Raw genomic sequence first — 13,767 nt, forward strand, 5'->3', positions numbered from 1 at the left:
AGGACAAATATTTGGGAGTTTTTCAGGTTTTCAGAAAGGCCCGGGTTGCCAACGAAAGACAAGATATACATGCAAATTGGAGCCAGTTATGAATGTTTAATATCAAAACAAAGTTTTGTTTGTTATTATATTACTAAGTCCTGTATTAAATGAGTGAGTGTCAACAAGTCAACTATAAAGACTGATTTTTTTTTTAATGCACACACTCTATTGGAACTATGTATTGTTTTTATTTATAAGAATATAGAAGTAAATTACAGATTGCACTTGGCCTCTTTCAAATCTTTTTTTAAACCTTCTGACAAAATCAAGTGAATTTGTTTTAACACTTTTGCTCAAATCATTACTAATTCTCCCAAAATTACAAAATGTGTTCAATTATTTTAAATACTTCAAACCTCCAAATATCTGTCACCATGGTATAAAGTTAGTCAGGTCTCACCTGTGTAAATCCAAGCTCGATGCTGCTATGCATTTTGTTTGTGAAACCTTTTTTTGTAATTTACTTTTTTGTTGGCAGTTTAATGCATTTAAGATATTTTGAATTTTTCAATATAACCGGTTATTGAAGGTCAACAACTTTCAAATATGTATTTACATAGATAAAGTGCTAAGATAACTTAATTGATGCGGAGTGCATCATTTTGAAATTGATGTGCAATTATGCATGTGTTTTTGCATAAAGACGGTAAAAGTTTCCAAGTACCACACTGTCAAACCATTTAAATGATCATGATGATACTATGTTTAAAGAATCTTTTCCCAAATTATATTATGATATTTCAATTATTGTCCAATAGTAAATCAAAAATTCTTGGTTTAATTCAATTTGATTATCAATAGCAAATGGAGTCCCAATTTTCAAACACAACAGGGCAACACCAAGACTTTCCTTCAAAAAAACTGCCAAGCTAAAAAACAGACGTGCTTAATACTAAGACCTTGTATTAATTTAAAGAAAACAAGACAACCAAAAAGTAGCTATCACATAGCTTTATTTTATTTTGATCAATGTATAACATTTGTTTGTAAGATCAGGTATAAATTCATTTACCAAATACATGATATAAAGCTTTGTTATATTTTTACAAAACAAAATAAAGAATTACATCAATACATTTCTATATTTTGTCGATCATTCATGTCTTCGTATACCACTGGCCAATATTTAGAGGTTAATACATTGTTGACCAGACTATATTTTTAAAGGGCACACCAAATATTTTTGTTTCATTTTGTCAACTATTTTGGACATAAAATCCCCTAGGAAAGTAGTATGTACAAAATATGAACTAATCCTTTTCACCAATCATCGATTTTAATGAAAACAAATTTGAAACCCCTAACTAAATTATGTTCAACTCCCCTTAACAACAAATAAAGTCTGACTCCCCTCAATGAAAAATTATGTTCGATTCCCCTCAATGACAAATTATGTTCGATTCCCCTCAATGAAAAATTATGTTCGATTCCCCTCAATGACAAATTATGTTCGACTCCCCACAATGAAAAATTATGTTCAACTCCTAATATTTGACAAATTATATTCAAGTCCTATTAATGACAATTTTTGTTCGACTCCCCTCTATGTCAAATTATGTTTGACTCCCCTCAATGACATATGTAGTTTAACTCCCCTCAATGAAAAAAAATTATGTTCGACTCCCCTCAATGAAAAAATGTGTTCGACTCCCCTTAATGAAAAATTATGTTTGACTCCTCTCAATGACAAATTATGTTAAACTTTATATCATAATTCCGTCTTGGAATATCAATGTGTTCTATTTTTATGAGGGAATTAATCAAAGTGCAGTTATCAGCAATACAAATTGTTTCAAACTTTGATTGATCAATTATCATCAATGACTGGAAAAGGGGATAAATGAAAATGGTTTGGTGTGACCTTACATAAGGTATAATTCATATATAAATCAAATAATTAAATACAAAGCTGAATCAATGTTTGCAAGCATTTGATAGCCTTGCCCTTTCTTCTGAATTTGCAAATACATGTATACCCAAATCTAGCTCTTGCATACATTTTTTAAGCAAGAAACAAAGTGAGTGTTCAAAATTATATTTTGTCTAATGGGATGGCAGTTTTTTTTTACAAGTCTGCCGTACATTTATTTTTGGTCAATCGGCAGTCAGCTGTTGTTGATTTTGATCCAGTGAATCTTTCGATTTAAACAGATATTAAGTAAGTAGACAAAATATAATCTCAAACACTAAGCTGGTTAAAGGACTATTATTCATATGCATTTAACAAATAAACATCTCCAACCCTCCAGGCACATTTAAATTGCAAAATGCATATGAATAACCTTCAACTGTTAATTATGAAATTAATATATACAGTATAAAAGGCAACATTAGCAACCTACACATGTTCTTGATTTTACATTTATTACCGGTAGATATTCATGCATGCACGTAACAAAAATGTGCGAAAGATTAAGAAGATCTTGTTCATGCAATCCAATGAGCCAACAATGAACCATGGCAAAGGTGAAGTGACTGTTCTTTCCTTTCGTGCTGCTGAACACTTAAATGATATATAACATGTGCTTGCATAAGAATTGACAACCTTTTTATATCATTGCAGATTTCATAAATCGAAATTCGTAAGCAGATAGTTGTACATTTTGTGTGCAAAAATAGGGTTGAATAAACTTCTTAAATCTCATTTTTTCCTCTTAACCATTAGAAAAAACTAACAACATTAAAATGAGCAGCTAGTCATTATTTGTTTATAAAAATATATTTTAGTTTTAAAGCTATTTACAACGTGACATGATCACAGGCAAAATGCAGATTAATCTGAATGATTTAATGATTTAACAACCACACCAGATAAATTCAGATGTGCTTTTTTCTGATCAAAGCGTGTTTTCACATAATGAAATTCAATTCATGGAAATTGCAAACCACGCAAAATTTCAAAATGTTTTTTATCAAGAATGAAATTGTTTAACCAAGAGACTAAAAAAACTTTGCAGAGAAAAAAGTATTGACTAAAACTATAACAATTTCTTACACACACAGTTAAAATGCTAAAAAAATACGGCAGAATTATAGTTTGTCTTCAATAATTCAGTTTAAGGTAACCAGCCCATAACTAAGTAAATTTTATGCTCCTAGCGACCCGATATTTTTTTGGTATCATTTGAAAGGATTTTGTGCGCAGTAAAATAATATAAGTTTTTATCTGAAAGAAGATAGTATTTTGGCCTTCAAAGATAGCATCTGACACCTGATAAAATATAGAGCAAATATACAATATGTGATAACTTTTTATGGGATGCACTATCATTTATTTTACATATCAGTGATCAGGAAGCAAATGCCTTTCAAATGATACCAAAATTATCAGGCGTCACGAAGATTCAACATTTAACATTAAGGTCGATAGAGGCTATCAGCAGAACCAACTTATTTGTAGGGTGGATACCTCACAATAAATAAATACAACTTGTAACATGCACATTTCATATTCACTGTGTTATACACAGATTCCATGCATACACAAAATATTCAGTTACAATATGTACATCTTAAGTAAAACAATAAAATCATAACAATGGTCGAAATAAGCCAGCAAGCCTCATACTGGTAACCCATATTTCGGGCTTGCTCACAATCTGGATTTTATAAAGCAGGGCTTGTTTACAATTTTGATGCCAAGCGCTCGGATAAGGATTTGGGTTTGTTAATCCAAGAGTCTAAGTTGGGTGACTATCATAAGTAAACGAGGTTCACATTATAGCATACATGTATAAGGTTACAAACAACTAGATTAAACTTGAGGCATCAAAAATATATGTGTGTCTTACAATAAGAATAAACATGAATCAATAAAACATCGGCAAATAGAACTTCGATTATGATTGATATGACATCTTAATCCGATAACGACCGCCCTCGATAATTACCTACATCGATTATCAAATGAATTTATTTTAGTCAACATGTGTTTAATTGTCAAGGGTTATCATGTGAATAATAAATCAATCCAGTGGTAAAACAGCTACAATAAAATAATCAGGATGGTTTCGGCGTCGTGTCAATTGGATCACGTTGGCTACACACACATGTAGGTTTTTGAGATGAAATGAATCACTATGTGTACATCAGTGGCATTATGTATTTATATATCACTATGCTTCATTTAAATATGTATTTTGTAGTGAAAATACAATTTGTGGGTTCAGTGCAAAACTGTCTTAATTCAATCAATTTTCGTATAGAGAGGTCATCTGTTTTTTGACAAGCCCTTGAAGGGGCCCCATTACCCATACACATGGACAAATCATACAAGTCGATGTACTTCATATTAGCAACAAATAAAATAAATGCCAGTGGAATTACAGCAAGTTTTGAAAAAAGGCATTTTTTTTAAATTTAATAATGTTCATCATATTTTGTACTGTAAAGACACATACATTTCATATTTTTAACAAAAACAATTTAAATTGGAAGCATCTGATATATGTAACTGCAATATTTACAGATTAAGTTTTGCCAATATGACCAAAAATACCATTCTGATAAATACTTTGCCATTAAACAATATGATCAAAATAATGATGATGAAAAATGGTGCAAGTTCAATAGTTTTTTTTCCTTTTCAATGTTTTTTTTCTTTTGCAGCTATGTATAGTGAGAAAAAACATGAAAGTAAGGACCAGGAAATTCACAATGGCCCGGGGTCCGTAGTCATAAAAAATACTAAGTTCAACTTGTTTCCTAACTTAATTTATTGTCAAATTAATATATGTGTATACTACAAGATAATTATATAAAGCGTGTTTTTTTTAAATAGTCTTTCAGAAGTCATTAAGTAACTATGCGATATGACCAGTTAAATAATTAAAAAATGAAAATAACATAAGGTAAGGAATTAACTTGAGATGTTTTGTGAATATCATGCATCCTGGATGTAGTAACGAAAGAATCGGACAATCGCAGATCAAAAATGATAATCTTGAATAACATATATTGATCTTAAAATATATCAGCTGGTCCCATAAGACATAGCTATGATTTTGAATCCAGTCTATTTTTGATATGTGGCTTGATTCTTGACAAAAGTTTTCCATTTTAATCATGACATTTTTTCTCCTCGCACTTGTTGACAAGAGGTTCTCCATATTCTTAAGGACTTCTGTAGCTTTTTGCGGTTCAAACTAGTGTGTTTTAAACAGGGATGGCAATGAAATTTTGTAAAAAAAAGAGGAGGAAACCACTGCGAAATAGGAGTATCCCCATCACAATATATATATATATATATATATATATATATATATATATATATTGTAGATGAGATAAAAGGCAACAATTTAAATGTTAAAAGTGGCCAAAAAAAGAGCAAATCAGCAGAAAAGGAAAATTAGCTTCCCTGTTTAAATGTAAAGAACCACCAATGTTAAGACCTGTCTGATATTTTTAAACCGATATTTTTAAACCAGTCTGATATTTTTAAACAATGATTATGTACTATGGGGCTGATTCAAATATTAGTCGTGTGAACTTGTTTGTATCTTTACACATGTGTGAGTCTGTTATAAGCAATACGTTAACATAGCATAATATAAAAAAAATGCTGTTGTGAGTGAAATAATTAAGTTTGTATCAAAAAGACAAATCTAGTCTAAACTATACAACATCTAAACGTGTACAAAGTTAATTAACCATGCTCAATAAAATGGTGAGCATTTTGGCACACATGGCTGTCTGCTACTGGCGCCCATTTCAGTCAAGTTTTTAGATGATCTCAGTAGTAAATTGAACATATTTTAGTCTCATGTTTCCACTATTAGCAACATAATTGGGTGAAAAGAACGTTAGCCAGTATTAATTGAACACAACGTTGAGAAAATAAAAAACAATCATCTTCGTTCTATTTCTGCAGTATATACAAATAATTGATTTAAGATAATTGAAGTTAAACATCTTTACAATATCCTTTGATCAAAACGCCCCCTTGTTCATCAAGAATTCGCTGTAAAACAGTTTTACCTCACTTCACTTTTGCGGTGAGCTCTTCAAGTTTATTATTATTTTTAGAATATTTTATTTGAACATTATTTCATTCATACTGTGAATACTTACCATATATAAATAAAAACAATGAAAGCGTGTGAAATTTATAAAATAGAAAGTTAGAAGTTAACTAGCCTGATTGTAGTGCATTAGTATACCCTAGTTAGAAAGTTAACCAGTTTTTCAGCATAGTTAAACCAAAAAATTAAAAATAAATAAAACCTTTTTCTATTTACACACCTAAATGATCCATTCAAAGCTTTGTTCATGCATTTATTGTCATAATGCAGACTACACTTCCACAAACACCTCTGGCGGTGTCAGTATATAATTATGTTACAAAATATTTTTTGATTTTGAAATTGAGTCATTGTTTTCAATGGTAATTTTAACAACTATAGTTTTTCGACGGCTATGAACAAAAAAGCAAGTCTTGAAAAATATGAAAGTAGATGAAGTAAATGACTGCTTTATAAATCGAATATTGATCATAAGCCTTTTTCTATGAGATTATTTGGATGTATTACGGTACAATGGGAAGCAGAAAAATGAAATATAAATTTTAATATATTTACAAAAACTTTTTTTTTGCTAAACAAGCTGATACTGAATGAATAAATGCAAACAAAAATATTAAAGCTTGAAAATAAATACAACCTTCAAAAAACCATGTTTCCAATAAAAATACAACTGTAAGTAACCAGCCGAATCATAGGAATAAAAGTAAAACAAGATAAAAATGTAGAACATTCAATAAGGCCGAGAAAAAAATATGGGATGTTTTCTGTTTTTATTTATATTGGATAGAACTGGGTGAGAGCGCTAAGCATCGCTTGTATATTCGTTGTATGTTAGCTGTATATTAGTTGACAATCTATTTCAGTTGATTTCAAGTATTTTCAATGACTATTTTTTCATCATGGAAAAAAATGCATGTATTTAGTGATATCAAAATTTACAAATGTATTTACCGCAAAAAGATTCTGCCAAAAGTTTATATGCCTTAAACTCAGTGTAAAATCAATTTAATTAACACCAAACAATTCTTAAAACAGAAAACCTCCCCATTTTCTATGCATCACATGATATAAAATTGTATGACCAAACATGGAGCTTAAAAAAAAATCACATGACTTTGTAAAAAAAAAAAACTCCTATATTATATCAGCCGTATATACGGGGCACCGTAAGTCATTTCTCAACTAACGAATAAACATTCGTCAAGTGTTTACCAGCTCAATCTGTTTATACTTCTTTCTCAGGTTTGAAACAGGGTCTTTGAACAAAATTGGATCCATTCGCAGTTTTGATCTTATCAATGGCATGTAACCAAATTCATTGGCAAAAGTCTCGATGCAGATCTGTCTCTGGGAGAAATGAAACGAATCGCTCCACAGGTTATTTTTAGAATTGTTCGGCAGGAGCACCTCACGATATAGTTTTCTATGAGTCACTTTGATTGGTGGAAGTTTTGTCACATGACTGACAAGAAAGTTCATGAGGATATCCTCGCAGTTCTGGGTGTCGTCGACACTCCGTGTCAACATCGTTCCAAGACCGTTGGTGTACAGGAAGTTGTAGTATCTGGAAAAACAGACGAGATTGTCTGAGCATATATGAGGCATGTCGGTCAGGCAGTGCGCTGTTTGTGATCAATCTACTTTAATAGGCTGAACAATGAGCCTTTTTTTAATGAGCAGGATTTGAAAAGCACTTTCTGTCATAAACAGAAAAGAAGTTGAAAAAAAAATGAATAAAATCTAAGATAGTTCAGTCTCTCCTCAAGAAACTCCACATGATGGTTTTAACAATTCAGTTCAGATGAAATTTAGATAAAAGAAATTCTATGCAAGCTGTATTTCAAAAAAAAGCACTCTGCGAGATGGGAACTTTCTCAATTATTATGAAGTGCCTTCTCCTGTTCCGATTTTTTTTCTATTTTCAAATGATGATCCATACTGGTCATATTTGGAATGTTCACGTGAAGATTAGACTTAATTATTACATTCTATTTAATGTTTTTTGTATGAGATTCATTGATGAATTATTTAATTTGTACCATTTGTTCAAAGTTTGTGTGAGAAAAAAGTCATCAAGCCTTTGGCCTACCTCCATTTTTCCTTAAAAAACACAATAACACAGAACGACTAAATAAAAAAGAGCCCTTAACTTGAATGACCAAAGAATTCTACCTGTGATAGATGGATGCCCCTGTTAGCACCATGGAATATTCATTACTCCAGCGTGAAGAGTAGCTCCATCTATTTTTAGCCTCATCCCAGTGGTGACTGCGTGCCGGGTATCCCACAATCCTCTCTGGAAATTCCCGCCACACGCTTAAGGCAAAGTCGATCTGGAAAAGAATGAGTGTTAAAAAAAAATTACATTTAAGAAGCTGGAGCCTGTTTCCCTACAGATCTTAGTTGCTGTTGAATTTATTGCAGTTTCATAGTTTCGTCACTATGTGTGGATTGAATTTTGGTCAATTCATTGTACTTTAGATGAGGATGAAGAGTAGGAAGTAAAAAAACAAGAACTTGTTGCTGTGGCTTTCATGCTTCTACAGATTTAAGATTTTTTAAGTTATGACTAAGATTCTTTGGTTTCAAGGGCCCTTGAATATGAACTGTCTAAACTCTGATTCAGAAAAGCACTTTTATAACATCATAAAGAATCATGTATATTCCATTCATTTTACAAAAATAAAGTTTTAAATATTAATACAATTCAGCAAATGTCATCATCAATACTCAACTAAAGGTAAAGAAACATTATGAGGTGACGATCTACAACTGTATATAACCTTATTTAAAATGAGTTTTCCATTGGCTATCTTTTGACTAGTTTGCGCTTATAAATGATTTGATTGGTTAAAGCTGCACTTTCACAGATGACAGGTTTGGCATTTGTTATAATTTTTGTCTCCGAATCAACTGATTTTGGCATCACTGCCTTTTATTCAGTCATATAAGATAACTCACAATAGAACACATCTCAATTGTTTGAAAAACGGCCGAAAACTTCTTCTCGCCATAAATCATCAAGATTGAGTGCAGCTTTAATAGTAATTATTGGATAAATATTGACCAATCATTAAACATTTTGGCTAACATTTGGCCAAATCAATGAATTAACCAGTTGTATATGAGTTGACTGGCTAAAAGTAATTATTGGATAAATATTGACCAATCATTAAACATTTTGGCTCACATTGGCCAAATCAACGAATTCACCAGTTGTATATGAGTTGACTGGCTAAAAGTAATTATTGGATAAATATTGACCAATCATTAAACATTTTGGCTAACATTTGGCCAAATCAATGAATTAACCAGTTGTATATGAGTTGACTGGCTAAAAGTAATTATTGGATAAATATTGACCAATCATTAAACATTTTGGCTCACATTTGGCCAAATCAATGAATTAACCAGTTGTATATGAGTTGACTGGCTAAAAGTAATTATTGGATAAATATTGACCAATCATTAAACATTTTGGCTCACATTGGCCAAATCAACGAATTCACCAGTTGTATATGAGTTGACTGGCTAAAAGTAATTATTGGATAAATATTGACCAATCATTAAACATTTTGGCTAACATTTGGCCAATTCAATGAATTCACCAGTTGTATATGAGTTGACTGGCTAAAAGTAATTATTGGATAAATATTGACCAATCATTAAACATTTTGGCTCACATTTGGCCAAATCAATGAATTAACCAGTTGTATATGAGTTGACTGGCTAAAAGTAATTATTGGATAAATATTGACCAATCATTAAACATTTTGGCTCACATTTGGCCAAATCAATGAATTAACCAGTTGTATATGAGTTGACTGGCTAAAAGTAATTATTGGATAAATATTGACCAATCATTAAACATTTTGGCTCACATTGGCCAAATCAACGAATTCACCAGTTGTATATGAGTTGACTGGCTAAAAGTAATTATTGGATAAATATTGACCAATCATTAAACATTTTGGCTAACATTTGGCCAATTCAATGAATTCACCAGTTGTATATGAGTTGACTGGCTAAAAGTAATTATTGGATAAATATTGACCAATCATTAAACATTTTGGCTAACATTTGGCCAAATCAATGAATTCACCAGTTGTATATGAGTTAACTGGCTAAAAGTAATTATTGGATAAATATTGACCAATCATTAAACATTTTGGCTAACATTTGGCCAATTCAATGAATTCACCAGTTGTATATGAGTTGACTGGCTAAAAGTAATTATTGGATCAATATTGACCAATCATTAAACATTTTGGCTAACATTTGGCCAAATCAATGAATTCACCAGCTGTATACACTTGGATGGTGCAGTTAAACCACTTGAGTCTGAACTCTGACTTGAAACTGTCTGATTTGTGATCCCAGATCTAAACTTGATTGAAAAATTGTTTTATAATTATAATTATCATCCATTTATTCCCTTAATAACAGAAAAATGGGCAATTTTACAAGTGCCTACTCAATTTACACTTATCTGATAAATAAACGGCATAAATCTTTTTATAATGTTACATAATGACTACTTTGCAGGTCATGTCTGTTTTATAGATCCAATCTGTCTCAATTGATAGTGAGAAGGCAGTTTTATTTACTCTTTTTTCTCTTTTTTTAAATTCATTTTCTTAGAATTCAGTTGACATTATATTACCTTCCAGGACAACTCGCGTGAGATTATAAGTACCTTCCATGATCTTCGACAAAGATAGGTTCATCCCACTCCGAGCTTAGGGTGTTTTACAGAAACAAGTTTTACGGAGTTTCCACAGAAAACCCTGCACAAGGGTTGGGATGAAGCTATTTAACACAAGCAGCCATGATAGATTGTCAGTTAAACCAGCTATGATCTTTATTAAAGCAAATATAGTAAAAATGTATATTAATTCATTTGTAACATATGGGTACTTTTTTCATTTTTGCCAATGGGTAAGATGAGGACTTTTAGCATGGCAATATATTTGGATCTACTTATATGGGGCAGGAGAAATAAAGACCTAGGGGTTATTTATAACCTTAAATGTTGGCTAAGTCTTAGTTTATCACTTTAGGTGTTCCAGAAAAACTTATGCCAAATTTTGTTCTGTAGTTATTCTATTGATAAAGGCGAACTATTTCAGATATTTCGGCAATCCTTAATAAGAATAATAGAACAATTACACGCTGTTTAGATATATCGTCACCCTAGCGCAGGAACTCAGTAACTGTACATAGAAATAGAAGGAGTAAGAAAGTACTTCCATCAACGTGAAGACATGACTTTGTATCCTAATTTTGCAGTCAGTAATTTTCCAAATATACATTGTGTCATAAATACTAATCATACTTTAGCATTGTTTTTTTCCACCATGAAAGGCGGCCCGAGATAGCTGAGTTAAGTGTTTCTCGTTCATTTAAGAGCCACTTCAGTTCAAACACAAGTATCGACTCTACTTCAGTCATCCCGACACATATAACAGCTCGTATTTCAAAAACCTGCGCATGAGTTTCAAATACTTCTATCAAAAAAAGTACAACTAGCTTCCTAATTTACTTTCACATTCTTTGAAAATCCTACGGACACTTAAAAGCTCTCAAAGACTATTTGTTATATAGTAAAAGTATTCTCTTTAATCTTGTGAGAAATTGTGCAGACCGTTACAGTTATGCATATAAAACTTGAGAAAATTTGTAAAACAAAAAATTGTATCTGATTTATATGGACAAGGTTCAATTTGATACTTAAAATCTTATTGAATAAAAGATCAGTAATAGGACATGGTTTGTCTGTGTTGTGTTGCTGTATGTTTTGAGTGTGTTCAGCATCAACTATGTACGTTTACACAGGGTCGAAGTGAAGTTGTTTGGCTACTGGGCTGCTCCCTGTAGTTTCCGTAGTATTATGAAGTTAATAGCCGGTGCCTTTTGAAAAATCAATTTTTTTTATTTTAATTTTTTTTCTCAATGCTCAACTATGGCTGCTAATGCCAATCCTACAATTCTATAGGGCTGAGTACAGTCCTAAAATCCCAGGGCCAGTTTCATAAAGATATCACTTGAGTTCAGATGTAAATTCAAAGTATCTCAGTGTCATACCTTTGTTATGTGCTACATTTTTGACTGTATCAAAAATGAACACGAATTTGAGTAAATACAACAAGTCAGTGCGTTGCTATTTTTGAAGTTTCAAATAGATTTAAGATTGTGGAAGTTATGAATAGAATACGGTCCCAAATCCTGAAGAGCTTGAGTGGGAACATTTCAGACCAAAAACAGTTACCGGCTTAGATATTCCTTTAAACTGTTTCAAAGCCATTTATATCCATTTTAAATCTTCAATGTACTCTATACGGTTTTTAATGCAAATGTCCAGCAATAAAACAATGTACAGTAGTCTGAAATTGAAAGCTCCCAATCCGGATTTTAGGATTATTCCCCAATTTTATCCTCTCTGCCTTTTATATCAACAAAGCCATGCATCTTAAACAGCAGATAAGACTCATTTTTTCAAACGGAATAAGGAGAAGATCTTCTTTCTCATTCAATTAAATTACAGTCGTAACATTCTTGGAAAATGCTCATTAAGCTCCAGTTCGCATTTGATTAGAAAACTGAATAACGAGAAGATTTTCTACCCTCTCTTTAAATTTATATCTTGAAATTGAGTTTTACATTTTTGTGTTTTTTTCCTCCCATATTAACATTTACCTCATCTGTGGTTAAAATCACATCCTCGTCAAAACCAAACACCGCATCTGTTTCAATCTCTTGGTACGGGTAAAATCGAGAACTTATCGTCTGGAAAATAAATTGCATATTAGTAGTGCTTCATAACAAATAACAGTTTCATGTTGACGGGTGGAAAGGAAAACATTCCAATAGAACAGATAGATGAAGAAACAAATATAACAGCTTCTCTTTCCCCCAATAAGGGTTTCAATTCCCTCCATCAAGGTCAAAATTCCCCCAATCAAGGTTTAATCTACAAGGCTACATCTTGGTTTAATTCCCCCCCTCAAAGTTTAAATTTTCCCAATCAAGGTTTCAATTCCCCGTCAAAGTTTAAAGTTTCCCAATCAAGGTTTAAACTTCCCCAATCAAGGTTTAAATTTCCCCAATCAAGGACTAAATTTCCTCCATCAAGGTTTAAATTTCCCACATGAAGAATTAAATTTCCCTGATCAAGGTTTAAATTTCCCACATCAAAGTTTAAATTTCCCCCATCATGATTTAAATTTCCCACATCAAGGTTTCAATTTCCCCAATCAGAGTTTAAAGTTCCTCCATCAATTTTAAGTTTCCCCACATCAAGGATTAAATTTCCCCAATCAAGGTTTAAATTTCCCCATCAAGGTTTAAATTTCCCCATCAAGATATAAATTTCCCCAATAAGGGTTTCAATTTCCCCAATCAAGGTTTAAACCCCCCTTTCAAGGATTAAATTCCCCCATCAAGGTTTTAAATTTCCCCCATCAAGGTTTCAACTTCCCCCATCAAGGTTTAAGTATCCACAATCAAGGTTTAAGTATCCACAATCAAGGTTTAAATGCAAAAAAAGTAAGGCAGTTCCTTTAATTTCTTTTAATATTTACAGAATTCCTGTGATTTTTTTTCAAAATATTTTCATGGAAAAAGAAAAGTCTTTAACAGAACACATGATCATTATAACACTGCAGTATTTTCTGGATCTGTTGAATCCATTAGATAAATAGAAACG

The 13,767-nt window shown here is 31.8% G+C and overlaps 1 protein-coding gene across 1 annotated transcript in view; it reads right to left on the reverse strand.

The window, feature by feature from the left end:
* Window positions 1-972: 972 nt before the first annotated feature.
* LOC128205603 (exostosin-1b-like) overlaps window positions 973-13,767 on the reverse strand; it is a 66,274-nt gene continuing 53,479 nt past the window's right edge. Inside the window, exons 7-9 of the mRNA XM_052907343.1 lie at window positions 12,759-12,848; window positions 8,235-8,395; window positions 973-7,626 (exon numbers count right to left, since the gene is read on the reverse strand). Of these exons, the coding sequence (XP_052763303.1) occupies window positions 7,263-7,626; window positions 8,235-8,395; window positions 12,759-12,848 (615 nt within the window). The 3' untranslated portion in view covers window positions 973-7,262. The remainder of the gene's footprint in view (window positions 7,627-8,234; window positions 8,396-12,758; window positions 12,849-13,767) is intronic.

The sequence above is a fragment of the Mya arenaria genome, chromosome 10 (assembly GCF_026914265.1).
Source record: "Mya arenaria isolate MELC-2E11 chromosome 10, ASM2691426v1".
Classification (NCBI taxonomy): domain Eukaryota; kingdom Metazoa; phylum Mollusca; class Bivalvia; order Myida; family Myidae; genus Mya; species Mya arenaria.